The following is a 15,875-nucleotide window of genomic DNA, read 5'->3' on the forward strand; positions in this document are numbered from 1 at the left end:
TGGACCTCTTGTCATGGCTTTGCATCTCCACCTGCAATTCAACTGTTTGGGTGAGCACACTTCCTGGGGTATGTCGTCTTCTGTTGTCTCCTGTCCTCTTTCGCTCCCATGATAATATTGGATTTCTGTGTGCCCAGTATCCAAGTATCCAGTATGGTAGCCAGTCTGTTGTGGTGGGGCTGTCATGTACCCATTTGGCGATAGCTCCCTGACAACACAGGGATTGCACTGCTGATGCCTGAGCTGTAAACTCCCCACATATGCCAAGGAGTAGATGCCTGTCTTCCTGGGGCATCTGGACTCCGGGCAACGTCCATAATTCCAGATGGCCTCTGCTGTGGCTGGGTGGTGCCTGTGGGGAGAGCCCCTGAATGGAGTGGGTGGCTTCAGGGTAGATGACCCGCAATGAAGAGGACTAAGTCATCTCTTGCTGGTGACGGTACGGCACCAGCAGTCTCTAAGAAGGGCAAGATAGAGTACAATGCTGACAGATATGATCCTAAATTGTTTCCTTCCCTTGCTACACCATGGGAGGAACGTAAGGCTACAGAAAGATGAGCCCTATTTGCCTTGGTATTTAGTCTGTAGCAAAATGGACGGGGACTCCTTTCTACTTATGAAGATTCAGTTTTTTGTTGAACACCTTGAGGATAAGTTTGGGGTAGTGACAGTGCTGTTTGATAAGCGGGGCAGTCTTGATACAAACAGCATCTGCAGCCCAATCCCGGGCATTACTTGCTTGTGATTGGCTGGGTGATAATCCTGTTTCTGTCACTCCCCTTAAAAGCCTCAACATGGTCCAGGTGATTATTTTCCATCATGACCTCCTCTTGCAGTTTGACGGCGAGCTCTGTGCCAATATAGAATGGCGGGGTGTTCATTTCATTTGGCGCGTTTACAGGGGACCCAAAGGCAACAGGTTTGCTACTGGTACCTTCATCTTGGTCTTTGAGGGTGATACATTGCCTGAAAAGGTCAAGGTGATAGTTTACCACTGTGACGTTATACCATACGTCCCTCCTCCTATGTGGTGCTTTAAGTGTTGGAAATTTGGTCACATATCTTCCCACTGCACTTTCAGCGCCACATGTTGATACTGCTGATGTCCACTGCATCGAGATACTCCCTGTGCAACTCCTCCCACTTGTATCAACTGCAGAGAGCATCACCCCCCTGCTTGCCATGCTGCACAGTACTGCAAAAGGGGCAGAAAGACCTTGGACCAGTTAACTTACCAAGAGGCTAAAAGTAAATTTGTACGATTACACCCCATTTGGTTGACATCCACATACGCTGTTGCTACATTACCATCGCCATCACAAGTACCAGTCATACCACACTCTGTGCCACGAACAGTGGTCCAGGGGCTCCAGAATACATCTTCCCTCTTGGTGAGAGGGAGAAAATCTCCTTCCATTGCTCCCAAAGTACCTGCCCCTGGAGCAAACCCCCCCCCCCCCCCCCCCCCCCCAGCCGGAGAAGCAACAGCCCCCTCCGGCTCCTCTCATGCAGAGGAGGCCCATTGGGACCCTCTCTCCCAAGGTCTCCACTAATGCCACAGTTGTCACTCACCAGTTGCTAAGGGAACCAAAACCTGGTGGACGAAGAGCTTCAAAGTCTTCCGCCTTGCCTGAAGTTACTTCGGAGAAGTTCTCCCAGCAAGCCCCTAAAGAGAAGCGAGAGGGCAAACAAAGAAGTCTGCTAAGAAAAACGATCCTCCAGTGGCCCCAACACCACCGTCACTCCCTACCAATTCTGCATCTGCGGGTGCGGTGGAGATCTTAGCGTTCCCTGCAGACCTGGATCTCACTGATACGACGTCATCCACCATAGGAGTGGCTACACATACACAATCGGTGGCAGCAGGTGACCCAGAGGCACAACCTGCCTCCTTGCATGCTTCGTGCCTTCTGAGCCTCATGATAATGTCATCCTCCAGTGGAATTGCTGTGTTTTTTTTTTCCACCAACTGGCTGAGCTACAGCAACTATTAAGCTTTACACCTGCTTTCTGCATTGCCCTCCAGAAAACCTCGTTCCCAGAAAGGTGTACCCTTGCCCTCCACAGCTATAGGGTATATTACAAGAACCATAGTGACTATTAGAGTGTCAGGTGGAGTTTGTGTCTATGTCCTGAACTCAATACGCAGTGAACCTGTACCCTTTCAAACCCCTCTTGATGCTGTGGCTGTCATGATAAGGATGACACAGGAAATGTCTACAACATATGTCTTCCTTCAGATTGTGCAGAACCCCTGAACACATCGGCTGCACTGATTCATGAACTCCCTAAACCTTTCCTACTTTTGGGATATTTTAACGCCCATAACCCCTTGTGGGTTGGCACCATGTTTACTGGCTGAGGCAGAGATGTCGAAACTTCCCTGTCACAACTAGACCTCTGCCTCTTCAATACTTTGCCCCCCCCCCCCCCCCCCCACACACACACACACACATTCCAGTGTGACTCATGGCATTTACTCAGCCATTGATTTATCCCTCTGCAGGTCAGGACTTCTCCCATCTGTCCACTGGAGAGCCCACAATCGCAAAGACCTTGGACCAGTTAACTTACCAAGTTCCTGTCACTCCTCCCAGCACCGTTCTTCCAGACGTCTAGCAAGGTGGGCTTTAAACAAGGCAGACTGGGAAGCTTTCACCTCTGCTGTCACTTTTGAATCTCCCCCACAAGATGCCATCAATGTGGTAGTTGATCAGGTCACTAGAACAATTGTTCCTGTGGCGGAAAACACGATCCCTTGTTCTGTAGGATGCCCCAGACGAAAGTCAGTACTTTGGTGATTGCCAGAAATCGCTGAGGCCATTAAAGAGCATCAGCGAGCTCTACAGTGACATAAGTGACATCCTTCCATAGAGCACCTAATAGCTTTTAAACTGCTCCGTGCCGGCATTCACCAGCTTGTAAAAAGACAGAAACAGCAATGTTGGGAGAGGTACGTCGTGACCATTTGTTGCCATACATCACCTTCTCAAGTCTGGACAAAGATCAGAAATGTTTGTGAGTACCAAATCTCGACAGATGTTACTGGCTTTAACATCAATGGCGTGTTATCTACCGACGCAAATGCAATTGCCGAGCACTTCGCTGAGGAGTATGCTTGAACCTCCACGTCGGAGAATTATCCCCCAGCATTTCACACCCTCAAACAGCAGATGGAAAGGAAAGCCCTCTCGTTTCTTGAACGTCACAGTGAACCCTATGGTGCCACATATACAGAGTGGGAGCTCCTCAGTGTACTTGCAGAGCTCCTTGGTGTCCTTGCACATTGCCCCCACACAGCTCCTGGGCCAGATTGGATCCACAGTCAGATGATCAAACATCTCTCGTCCGATTACAAGCGACATCTCCTTGTCATCTTCAACCGGATCTGGTGCGATGGCGTCTTTCCATCGCAATTGCAGGAGAGCACCATCATTCCAGTAGTCAAACCCGGTAAAAACCTGTTTGATGTCGATAGCTGTCGGCCCATCAGCCTCACCAACATTCTTTGTAAGCTGTTACAACGTATGGTAAGTCGGCGGTTGTGTTGGATCCTGGAGTCACGTGGCCTTCTGGCTCCATGCCAGGGCGGTTTCTGCCGGGGTCGCTCTACCATTGATAATCTAGTTCTCCTTGAGCCTGCCACCCGAACAGCCTTTTCCAGATGCCAACACCTGTTGCTGTCTTTTTTTTTTTAATTGCAAAAAGCTTGTGACATGACCTGCCAACATCATATCCTTCTGACATTATATGAGAGGTGTCTCTGGGGCCCACTCCTGGTTTTTATCCAAAACTATCTCTTTGTATTTTCTGCGTCCAAGTTGGTGCCTCCCAAAGTTCCCATCATATCCAGGAGAATGGGGTATCACTATTTTTGGTGGCCATTAATGGTCTAGCAGCAGCTGTAGTGTTGTCCGTCTCACCCTCTCTGTATGCAGATGACTTCTGCATTTCATACTGCTCCACCAGCACTGGTGTTGCTGAGCGGTGCAGTCATGGGCTCTCGCCCACAGCTTCCAGTTTTCTGCCACTAAGTCGTGTGCCGTGCACTTCTGTCGGTGTCGTATTGTTCATCCGGAACCAGAACTTTACCTTCATGATGATCCACTTGCTGTAGTGGAGATTTATCAGTTCTTAGGACTGGTTTTCAATGCCCAATAGACTTAGCTACTTCATCTTCGTCAGCTTAAGAGGAAGTGCCGCCAGCACCTCAATGCCCTCTGCTGCCTGAGCTAAACCAACTGGGGTGCAGATCGTTCTACCCTGCTGCAGCTCTACAATGCCTATGTTCAATCCCGCCTTGACTATGGGAGTCTGATTTATGGTTCAGTGGTGCCCTCAGCGTTGCTTGTACTCGACCCAGTGCACCACTGTGGCGTTCACCTAGCAACAGGTGCTTGTAGGACAAGTCCGGTGGCAAGCGTCCTTGTGGAAGCCGGAGTCCTTCCATTACAGACCTGACGTGCATAACTGCTCACCAATCACGTTGCACACATTTGTAGTTCTCCTGAGCGTCTGACTTACCATCTCCTTTTTGCACCCGCGGCAGTTCATCTCCCGCATCGGCGGCCTAGGTCAGGGCTAATGATTGCAGTTCACGTGCAATCCCTTCTCTCTGAACTGGAGTCCTTCCCTTTACCACCTCCCATCCAGATCTGTCCACATAAACCTCCATGTTGTACACCTAGACCGCAGATTCTTCTGGACCTTTTCCATGACCCTAAGGACTCAGTTATTCCTGCCGCTCTCCACTGTCACTTCCTCTCGATTCTTGATGTGTTCTGGGGCTCTGAAGTGGTATGCACTGATGGCTCGACGGCTGATGTTCATGTTGACTTTGCCTCCATCCACAGAGGCCATTTTGAACAGCATTCCTTGCCAGATGGCTGCAGTGGATCCACTGCAGAGCTGGTGGCCATCTCTTGTGCACTTCGGTATATTCGTTCATGCTCCAGGGAATCATTTCTTCTGTGTACTGACTCCTTGAGCAGCCTACAAGCTATCAACCAGTGCTGCCCTCACCGTCCTTTGGTAGCGTCCATTGAGGAGTCCATCTATGCCCTGGACTGGTCCCATCGTTCAGTGGTGTTTGTTTGGCCCCAAGACATGTCGACTTCCCAGGCAACGAACTTGCTGACAGGCTGGCCGAACAGGCTACGCGGAAACCACAGCTGGAGATTTGCATCCCTGTAACTGACCTGTGTTCCTTATAATGCCGCAAGGTTTTTCAACTTTGGGAGATGGAATGGCATAATCTCAGTACGCACAACAAACTGCGTGCCATTAAGGAGTCTTCGAATGTGTGGAAGACCTCCACGTGAGCGACTCTGTGGTCCTCTGCTGGCTCCACATTGGCTACATGTGGCTACCTCCTCCATCATGGGGACCCACCTCAGTGTCACTATGGCTCATGTATGACTGTTGTACACATCTTGCTGGACTGCTCACTTTTAGCCACTCTGCGGCAGACTTTTAACCTTCCCAGCACCCTACCTTCTTTTTATCGTACCACCTATGAGTGGGTATTCAGCCTTCTCTGATGCTGCCACCCTCTCTCCATTTTAACTCTGGTGCACTTTCTTTGCATTTGTTTGTCTTGGTGGTCGTCTTTTTCCTACATGTGTTCCTCTCACGTTGTCTTTTTGTGATGGGCATTTTAATGTGTTGCAGAGTGGCTGGCTCATCCTCTTTTATTATTGTGATCAGCCAGCCCAGAGCATCTGCTCTGTGGTTTTAATACCTTCTTCTGCTTTTCCTTGTGGTGTATGTTTTCTCCATTTTTTGTTTGTTCCATTTGTTTTCTTTTGAGGTGTGGTGTTGGGTGTTTTTGTATCTTGAGCCTTGCTTGTGTAAGGAAAAAAAGACTGATGACCCCGTGGTTTGGTCCCTTTATACCCCAAACCAACCAACCAACCAACCATCAGATTATATTCCTGTAAGAAGTCGAGACAGTGACTTGGCTCTTTCACGGAAAATGCTATGTGTTGTAGGTGACAATTTGGCAGCGTGTGGGGGTCAGCTTTGGTAATCTCAATTGGATGTGCATTGGCCAGCTGATCAAAATGTCATTAGCACCATTGACCACCTGTAGCTAGATGCCATTTCCTTAATTGTAAGATCAAAAACAGGTTTGGCCAGTGCTTGAACTGCTTTCCTCGATCTTGTTAACATCTGTAGGTGCGCTTTGCTGGGAAAAGGGGTAATGCATGTTTGCTCTGCAGGCGGACACTATGTACTCTCCTTAGTCGCAAAGATCACAAAAGTACTTCCAGTATAGGCAGTCATCACATTGATGTTTAATAAAACAATCAGGGTGTCATTGGAAGTAGGCACCGGTTTCTGGACTTTGGTTGGAAAGTTCGCTTCCCTCTTGGTCCCACATATAAAGCTTTTCTAGGTCGTGGTTGACTGCTGCTGTGTGTGCCCGTGTTTCTAACCATTTCCTGACACATTCAAAACTGTGTGTGAATGGGCAAGTACGAGCACCTGTTCTAACATGGGCTTACAAAACACTTGTTCGACCTGTACTTGAGTATTGCTCATCGGTGTGGGATCCGTACCAGATCGGGTTGACGGAGGAGATAGAGAAGATCCAAAGAAGAGCGGCGCATTTCGTCACAGGGTTATTCACTAACCGTGATAGCGTTACGGAGATGTTTAGCAAACTCAAGTGGCAAACTCTGCAAGAGAGGCGCTCTGCATCGCGGTGTAGCTTCCTCGCCAGGTTTCGAGAGGGTGCGTTTCTGGATGAGGTATCGAATATATTGCTTCCCCCCTACTTATATACATCCCGAGGAGATCACAAATGTAAAATTAGAGAGATTAGAGCGCACACGGAGGCTTTCAGACAGTCGTTCTTCCCGCAAACCATACGCGACTGGAACAGAAAATGGAGGTAATGACAGTGGCACGTAAAGTGCCCTCCGCCACACGCCATTGGGTGGCTTGCGGAGTATAAATGTAGATGTAGATGTCGATTAGTTAACTGCGGGGCGTCATGTTGGAATTGTTTATCTGGGGCTGATTGAATGATCATATCTCGCACCATGTCACATGCGGCTATGAAACTTCTTCCTCTGATAAAATTCTACCTGTGCCAAAAGACGTGGTAGTGCTGCTGTTTTTATGCATTGACTACACATACGTTTCATCATAAGTTAATGCTGTAGGCTCTGTCAGTAGTGGTAATTGACCCAGCAGCTCATACATTTGAGGCTTGCACTACCAAGGAGAAAAAGTCACTTCATGGTGTTAATATCTCCTACCTTGGAGGCTGCAAAGTGTTGGAAAATAGGTTTTTAATATGAATCCCATTCCCCTTTGGCTTCGTCACACAAAGGAAAAGGCAGTGGTTGTGCCTCCTGTAACAGGGCTTCAGTCATCATGATTTGCATTTGAGCCATAATCACTTTGTAGGTCTGTGCTTGCACCTTCATCGGTTTCTTTTCCTGTGCCGTTATCTATTGGAGGATCATTTGAACAATATTATTAGATTGCCACTTTCTGTGTTATGACTGAAAGAACATAGTAGTTCCTGACACATCTTTATTACTCACACCACAAAAATAGAAGTCCAATTCATAAGCCAAAGTCCGTTCTGATAAACAGTGTCTGGATAGTCTGGCCAAGCATAGACAGTGAAGATCGAAACTTTTGATCTCTGGTTTCGGTAGTAGCATAGCACAGTGAAGGGAGGTGAACTGGCTGTAGCAGCATGAGTACTCATTTAAATAAGGGCAGTCTTAACATTTGCACCTGTGTGTGTGTGTGTGTGTGTGTGTGTGTGTGTGTGTGTATGTGTGTGTGTGTGTGTGTGTGTGTGTGTGTGTGTGTGTGGTGGCGGCGGCGGCGGCTGAAGGTGAGATCCGCTTCCAGGCTGTGATGTTCCACAATTTATCGCCCATACCGAAGATGGCCTTTGTGGCCAGCCAGTGAGTCTTCCTGGCATTCTGTGCCTAGTGATGTTGTTGTTGTTGTTGTTGTTGTTGTTGTTAATCTCTTTGGCAGATCAGCTAAAGTAGAAGCAGCTAGATAAAATTCCTTGCTTGGTCTGTCTTGCTTCACATATATGGCTGTGATGTGAAATAGCATTCAGTGCACATGCAGTAGCTGCCAGCTAGCTGTAGTAGGAATGTAGAGCCAGAAGTGTCCTGGGGAGGGAACCGTCAACAGCTCCTATGATGTGCAGCTCTGGGTGCAGGGACAGTGTCACCAAACGGTGCCGGTGGCTATCTCTGATGGCAGTCCCTCCACCAAGGGTGGTTCCTGATGCTGCTCGGGAGGAGGCTGGTTGATGGGAGATGGCTCCGGGGAGTCAGCAAATAGTTGTCAGATCCTGTAGGTGCTTCACATAGGGATTGGCATTTCCCACTGAAAACAAAGGATAGTGTAACTCCAGAGGGGACATTGTGTTGTTGGAAGTGATAGCATTATGTATGTGGAGGCAAGGTGGAAGGGGCTGAGGCAGAAGAGAAGCTATACACCAGTCATGGCACTGGGGGTGAGGTCATCGGCTCTCTTGAAGGATCTCACCATGGTATAGGCAGAGCTGATTGGAGTCGCAGATGCCTTCTCGGTCCCCCACCTAGATGGTGAAAACCTCCTCCCTAGATGACAAATGGTGGCGGCTGGCAACTAGGCTGCCTTTTGTCCAAACCCCAAAGCCCACACTGGTGTTTCCGGCTGGTATATGTTGGACAGCAGTACTGGCGAATGGTTGGTCTGCGACACCACCAGATGAGGGCATCTGTAAAGGACACATGGACCTGTACTCTTTCTAGAACAGAAGCAGCACATCTTTGGTTGACTGTTTTTCCATGCATTTTTTTCTTTTGGGTTTTAAAAATGCATACTAGTCTCTCTACATCCCCATTAGTGTGGTGGAAGAGGAGAGACCAAATGTGTCAGATCCAATGATGAATGCAGAAATCCTTGCAAGCTTGGCTCCAGAAACTTGGCCCATTGTCAGAAACTGGAATGTGAGGGAGACCCTCAAAATAACTTTGCAAAGGGCATTCATCAATTGTTCTGACATGCTAGACCGACAGTTGACAGTGTAAGGGACGTGAGAATATGCATCAATTGTGATGAGCCACATGATGTTGAGAAACGGCCCTGCTAGATTAATGTGGACTCATTCCCATGGTGGGTGTAGCTGCCAGCCATGGGGTGAACATGTGGCACCGAGCTGTTTGATGCATTACAGTGACAGCATATTTGTGTCATACTCTCAATGTCCTAGCATATCCCCAGACTGTAGGCAAAACTGCAGGCTACAGCATTTTTTCTGACAGCTCCCCATTGTCTTTGATGGAGCATTTTTAGAGTGCACCGTCAAGCGTTGTTGGGATTATGATTTCTGATTGACATTGCTCAATATTTGCCTCTTCATAGCATCGACTCTGGCGATCCTTGTAAGATGTACTTTTGTACTACCCAGAGTATGGAGTTCGCTCCAGTATCCTTGTCGATTAATTCACTGGTGAGTGGAAAATTATTTAAAGTCATTTGCAAATTATTTAAGGTCATTTGCAAGTCGTCATCAAGTTGAAATAACTTGTGTTCGTCCTGATCAAAATTGGGGTCAGTTGCAATAAATCATCAGCATTGACATTGGTATTCCTGAAGCATTTGCAGTGATATTGGGATACCTCTGTAGGCCATGAGGAGTTTGTCCAGAATCTTGGCAGCCGCATTGAACAGTGTGACCAGCAGCTTGTGGTCAGTGATATGTTGAAAGGTATTTTTGTAGAGATATATATGATTTTTTTCTGTATATGGGAACATCTCTGCTTTGTGACATTCAATAACTTGCACACAAAAGCAATGAGCTGTTCTGATCCGTTCAAATTTTTGTGGCCAAGTACTGCTCCCATGCTGTGATCTGAGGTGTAGGCATCTCCTAAGAGTGGTTTCCCTGGCTGATAACGGGCCAAACATGGTGTGGACTGTAATTGTAGTTTCACTGTCTGGCACGCGTGTTCACATTGATCAGAACAGCACTGGAAATTGTGTTTGCTTACACAACCATGAAACTATTTCAATATTTTGAAGCAGTGCAGCTCTGCCTCAGTACAACACTGGTACTGTGGTTTATAATTCATTGTTTGAAGTTAACATCTGGCAGAGATGGACTGCAGTCTAGCAAAAATGACAAACTGGATCCAAAATAGAGGGGGAGGGGGAGGAGGTTACTAGAAATGTTCCCTTTTTACATCCGGCTGTGCTAATGTAAGCAGTGGCATTTTTCTTTATTTCTTTGCTTTACGGAACTGTAATGCAATCATCTTATGTATAAATTAATTGCACAAGAAGTCGCATGATTTATGTTTACCTTATTTTGTAATAAAATAATGATTGTATGCTTTTAAAATTAACTACTAGCAGCAATTTAATCTGTAACATTTGTGTAAAATAGGGATCTTTTACCCTTAATGTATCACTATTTGCAGGCTTATAGTGCTACCATATAACCTTGAAGAAAGCAAGCTCAGAGTATGGGCTGAATTATGTAGCGGCTTTTTTAAACTTGAACATATAACACTGCCTGCAGAGACGTGTCATCAGTACAGAAATTCATATATTCATCCCACATACAGATCTGCCATCTTAACTAGCTTGGGCATACCCATATAAATTACTTAGACTCTGTTGTGGAATTTAATACTGCAATGGTCTTGAAGTATCTGGATTTGTTGCCCTTCTATTGGAACTTAACCATTTCTTAAATCATGTCAATTGGAGCAACTTGCTTTGAGCCGATCCTGTTTGGTCTTGCATGAGTTGTATTTGAACCTCATGGAGGGTCTGGGATACTACTTGACTCATTTTAAAATAAGACAAGAAAACAACACATAGCATTTAATGCAAAGCAAAGCAAAGCAAAGCAGAGTACATAAAACATTTGGTAATGGTTGCTGCAAATGCTTGCTGAGATTCACAGTGCCATAAATGAGGTAGTGCAGGACATGCATGTTCTGGTATCTAAGAGAACCACAATTCAGAAACCCCCATAAAATTGCCATGTTATGGCTGCAGCATACCAAAGATTTGATGTCTGGAGCAGTCGTGGCTTATGGGTCAAGGAATTTTAATGTTATAGGAAGATGACGCATTAGAATCGTACGTAGTATGTCTGATGCATTTCTCTTTTGCTCAGCTCTTTCCATTTTTATGCAATATGCTGTCTTCAAAATTGTATTGTGTGATTTAATTGAAGTCCTGATATGTCATAAAAAGCTGTGGAAGAGAGTAAAAGAATTCTTTGTTCAGATGAGTGAAAGTACAAAGAAGCGAATATATCAATGGTTATTCCAGGGGACTCAGGTTTTTTGTAGATAGGTTGAAGGTAATGTGTGAAACGTAGAGAGTTCATATATAGTTTGTTATATTGGGACTGAAGAAGGGTTCTTGTGGTTGTTGGAGGCAGAGTAAGTCAGTGATGGTGGAACTGTAAGAAACTGGTTAGAAGTTGTGGGAGACGAAAGACAATAGTGGGTTCTTGGGCTCACAGAGTTGGGACTAATATCTGGATAGCATCCTCAGGTGATGTTGCAGAGCTGCTATTCAAACTGTAGAAGAGCAATCGCCTCATTCTCAGACATGGGATGCAGGAAGTTATTTTCAGAGTTACTGGATTTTGCAAAAGGAGCTGAGGCAATTAAATAAGGTCTAGGTTAATCAGTACCCTGGAAAAATTTTAAATGTCACAAATACTATGTGAGCTTTAATAGTGATTATGCATCACTAAAAAGTTGAGGCTGGGAATGGAAAAAGGTATAGATATTTGGGGAAAGATCACTGGCATCAGAAGTAGAAATTATTATGGTTGGGAGTAGTTATTCCACTGCCAGAAGGGAATGCTGCCAAATATTGTCCATCTCAATCCAGCTGCAGCACCATCTTTGTTAAATTTAAATTCAGCATTTATTAATAATCTAGCAATAGTGCTCTAAAGGGCTGGCCATTTAACTGTTCTTGTATCAAAACTGATTCATAAAAAAGAAGTAAACAAAAAATACTTAATTTATCAATGATAATGGTGACTGAGCTCCGTGGCTGTAGATTAAATTAATTGATGAAATACCGAAAGCAGCCAGAGGCTGGTTGCCTATGTTTCAAGTAATGACTGTAAGTGTTTCAATGTTAAAAATGCTTTGGTTGTGCACATCCACATTTGCAGGTACCTAATAGTATTTAAGTGCTTGCTGTAATTTGTAGATTCAATCTATGTAATCTGTAATATGGTACTATTCACAGATTTTGATGAGTAATGAGTGACTTTTTCAGTTTTTAGTGCAGACTATGACAAAACTAGGCTGGGATGTAGAAACTGATAAGTTCAAAGCAAATACGCCTGTATTTGGCTCTCTTACATTTGAAAATGTAATTGCAAGATTGAATCCAAGTGCTCACAGTTTCTTGACTTTAGCATGCCATTATGATTCAAAATATTTTCGTGAAGGAGAATTTTTGGGAGCCACAGATTCAGCAGTACCATGTGCGATGATGATAAATTTGGCATATACCATGCAGAAACAACTATCAAAACTAAAAGATAAGGTAAGTTTGATATTGAAGTGCAAAGCACTATGTAAATCTCTTTATTCTCCAATTTTTCCAGGTTCTATTAAAATATTTAAATAAAAAAAGCTTTGTTTATCTGCGCCATGTTAGAGTTTTAGTTTTAATCTTCGTTTCTGTGTGATGATACAAGTAAAAAATAAATTATATACGAAACGTGCTGCAATAAGCTAGGTTAGATTTGATTATTATTTGCAGTTAATATTGTCATCGCTTCTTCAGTGTGGGTTATATTGATATTGGAAATCTTTCGTTGTCACAGTGCTGCCATTTTTATAGTTCTGATGTAAAAATGACAGCACAACTCTCTTTCTCTCCATTGAGGTCATTTTAGCATAACTTACATAATTGAGTTTTAGTGCATGTCCTTTGTTCCTCAATGTCCTCCACCCTAGTGCTTTTAGGATGGAGGTTTTATTGTGTTGCAGAGAGGCTGGCTTTTCCTTTTTATTTCTGTGGTCTACCAGCCTCTGTAATCTGCTTCCTTGTTTAACTCTCTTCTAACTGTTTCTTGCATATCTCTGTTATTTTCTTCTCCTCTTTTGTTCGTTTTAGTGTTCATTGCCTTTCCTTCATTCATGTGGTCTTCCTTTTTTTGTGTTATATGTCTCGTCTGTTTTATTCTCACACTTGAGGCATTTTTTTATTAGGAACAAGGGACCGATGACCTCGTCGTGCGGTCCCTTTCCCCCTCTTTTAAACCAACCAACCATAAGGTGACCCCCCCCCCCCCCCCCTGTGGGTTCGGGGGTAAGAATAGGCCCACGGTATTCCTGCCTGTCGTAAGAGGCGACTAAAAGGAGTCTCAAACGTTTTGGCCTTGTGAGATGGTCCCCTAACGGGTTTGACCTCCATCCTTCTAAATTTTCCGAAGAGCGATGTGTCCATCATGCATTACCATCTCTAGCCAGGTTTGTCGTCATCGCTTAGCAGGCCCGCTCACCTACCATCTCTTGGGCGTGGATTTGTTCTTGGGTGCAGTTTATTGCAGTCTGCTATGCTATGTCGCTTTATGCGCCAATGACGATATTGGACTACATCACCTGAAATCCAGCACGGTAGCCAGTCCGTTGTGGTGGGGCCGCCATGTACCCTGTTGGTTGTAGCCCCCTGACTACACAGGGATCGCTCTGCTGATGCCAACGCCGTTAACTCCCCACGTATGCCAAGGAGTAGATGCCTATCTCCTTGGGGCATTGGGACTCCCGGCAATGGCCATCCTGCCAGGTGGTCGTTGCTGAGGCTGGGTGGCGCCCGTGGGGAGGGCCCTTGGTCGGAGTAGGTGGCATCAGGGCGGATGACCCGCAATGAAGCGTGGTACATCATCTCTTGCTGGCGGCCAGCCGCCAGCAGTCTCTAAGCGTTCCAGGGCTCAATACAACGCAACTACATATGACCCCAAATCGTTACCCTCCCTGGCTACACCATGGGAGGAACGAAAGACTAAGGATGCCAGCGACCCATACTCGCCCCGCTACCTGGTGTGTACGAGAGCTGATGGTGAATCCTTTACATCCATGAAGCCCCAGTTCTTCGTCGAGCACTTAGAGGACAAGTTCGGGGAGGTGGAGGGCTTGTTCAAAATGCGCTCGGGCTCGGTTTTGATCAAATCGGCGTCCTCCGCCCAGTCCCGCCGGTTACTCGATTGTACAAGCTGGGGGATGTTCCGGTTACAATCACGCCCCATAAGAGTCTTAATATGGTCCAGGGCATAATATTCCATCGGGACCTTCTATTGCAGTCCGATGACGAGCTTCGCGCCAGTTTAGAGCGGCGAGGTGTTCACTTCGTCCGGCGCGTACATCGTGGTCCAAGGGATAAGCAGGTTGCCACCGGTGCCTTCATCTTGGCCTTCGAGGGTGATACTTTACCTGAGAAGGTCAAGGTGATGGTCTATCATTGTGACGTCAAGCCATATATCCCTCCCCCGATGCGGTGCTTTAAGTGCTGGAAGTTCGGGCGTATGTCTTCCCGCTGTACTTCCAGCCTCACATGTCGAGATTGTGGACGCCCATCACATCCCAATACTCCATGTGCTCTGCCTCCCATCTGTGTAAACTGCGGAGAGCACCACTCGCCTTGCTCGCCGGACTGCAGGATCTTCCAGAAAGAGCGCAAAATCATGGAGTATAAGACCCTGGACCGCCTGACATACACTGAGGCCAAGCAGAAGTTCGTACGCCTCCATCCTGTTCGAATGACTGCCTCTTACGCCGCGGCTACTACTGTTATGGCCCCATTAGCTCTCCCTCAGACTGCCACCTCTCAGAGCCGGAATGCTACATCTGCCCCCTTGATGGTGGGGGGAACTTCACTCCCTGCTGCTCCTGCTCTACCTGCCTCAGGAGCAGCAACCCCCCAACCATCGGGGACATAAGTCCCCACTTCTAAGCTGGGGAAGCCTCAAACTTCCCCGGCTCGAATAGCACGAAAAGGGTCCCTTCCTTTCCAGGTTTCCGCCTCTGGGAAGGGTGACGTCAGCCAATGGAAGAAAAGCAGACCAGCGGCTGGTCGCAGGGCTTCCCGCTCCTCCTCCGTCCCGGAGACTGACTCACTGGAGCCCTCCCAGCCAATGAAACCCAAGGACCAGAGAGACAAGACGAAGAAGAAGACCTCTAAGGCCAAGGACCACGTGGTGGCATCCACCCCACTGCTCCCTACAGGCTCTGCGTCCGGGGATAAGGTGGAGATCCGGGCGTCCGCTGAGGACCTGGATCTCGCCGGACCCTCAGACACCGTGGAAGCAGATTGTACTGGTCCTCCATCGGTGGCAGCAGGTGACCCAGTGGCGTGATCTGCCTCCTCGGCCCCTTCACGCCTTTTTCGGACATGGACAAAGCGATACTCCAGTGGAACTGCAGCGCTTTTTTCCACCACCTTGCTGAGCTTCGCCAACTCATCAGCAGTCACCCTTTCCTCTGCATTGCCCTACAGGAAACTTGGTTTCCGGCAATGCGGACCCTGCCCTACGTGGGTATCGGGGTTATTACAAGAACCGGGCAGCTTATGAGAGGGTATCTGGTGGAGTCTGCGTCTACATCCTTAACTCTGTCTACAGCGAGTGTGTACCTCTTCACACACCTTTAGAGGCTGTCGCTGCAAGGATGTGGACGCCTCAGCCTATTACTGTCTGCAGTTTGTATCTTCCGCCAGATGGTGATGTCTCGCGTCATGTGTTGGCTGCATTGATAGCACAACTGCCTCCTCCTTTTGTGTTACTGGGCGACCTTAACACCCATAACCCCCTGTGGGGTAGCGCCGCGATTACTGGCCGGGGTAGAGATGTCGAGACT

General features: G+C 46.9%; 1 protein-coding gene across 2 annotated transcripts in view; it reads left to right on the forward strand.

Moving 5' to 3' along the window:
- LOC126335536 (glutaminyl-peptide cyclotransferase-like) overlaps nucleotides 1-15,875 on the forward strand; it is a 73,544-nt gene that overhangs the window by 21,634 nt on the left and 36,035 nt on the right. For both annotated transcript variants that reach the window (XM_049998911.1, XM_049998912.1), the window contains exon 3: nucleotides 12,289-12,561. In XM_049998911.1, the coding sequence (XP_049854868.1) occupies nucleotides 12,289-12,561 (273 nt within the window). The remainder of the gene's footprint in view (nucleotides 1-12,288; nucleotides 12,562-15,875) is intronic.

This window comes from Schistocerca gregaria, chromosome 2 (assembly GCF_023897955.1).
Source record: "Schistocerca gregaria isolate iqSchGreg1 chromosome 2, iqSchGreg1.2, whole genome shotgun sequence".
Classification (NCBI taxonomy): Eukaryota; Metazoa; Arthropoda; class Insecta; order Orthoptera; family Acrididae; genus Schistocerca; species Schistocerca gregaria.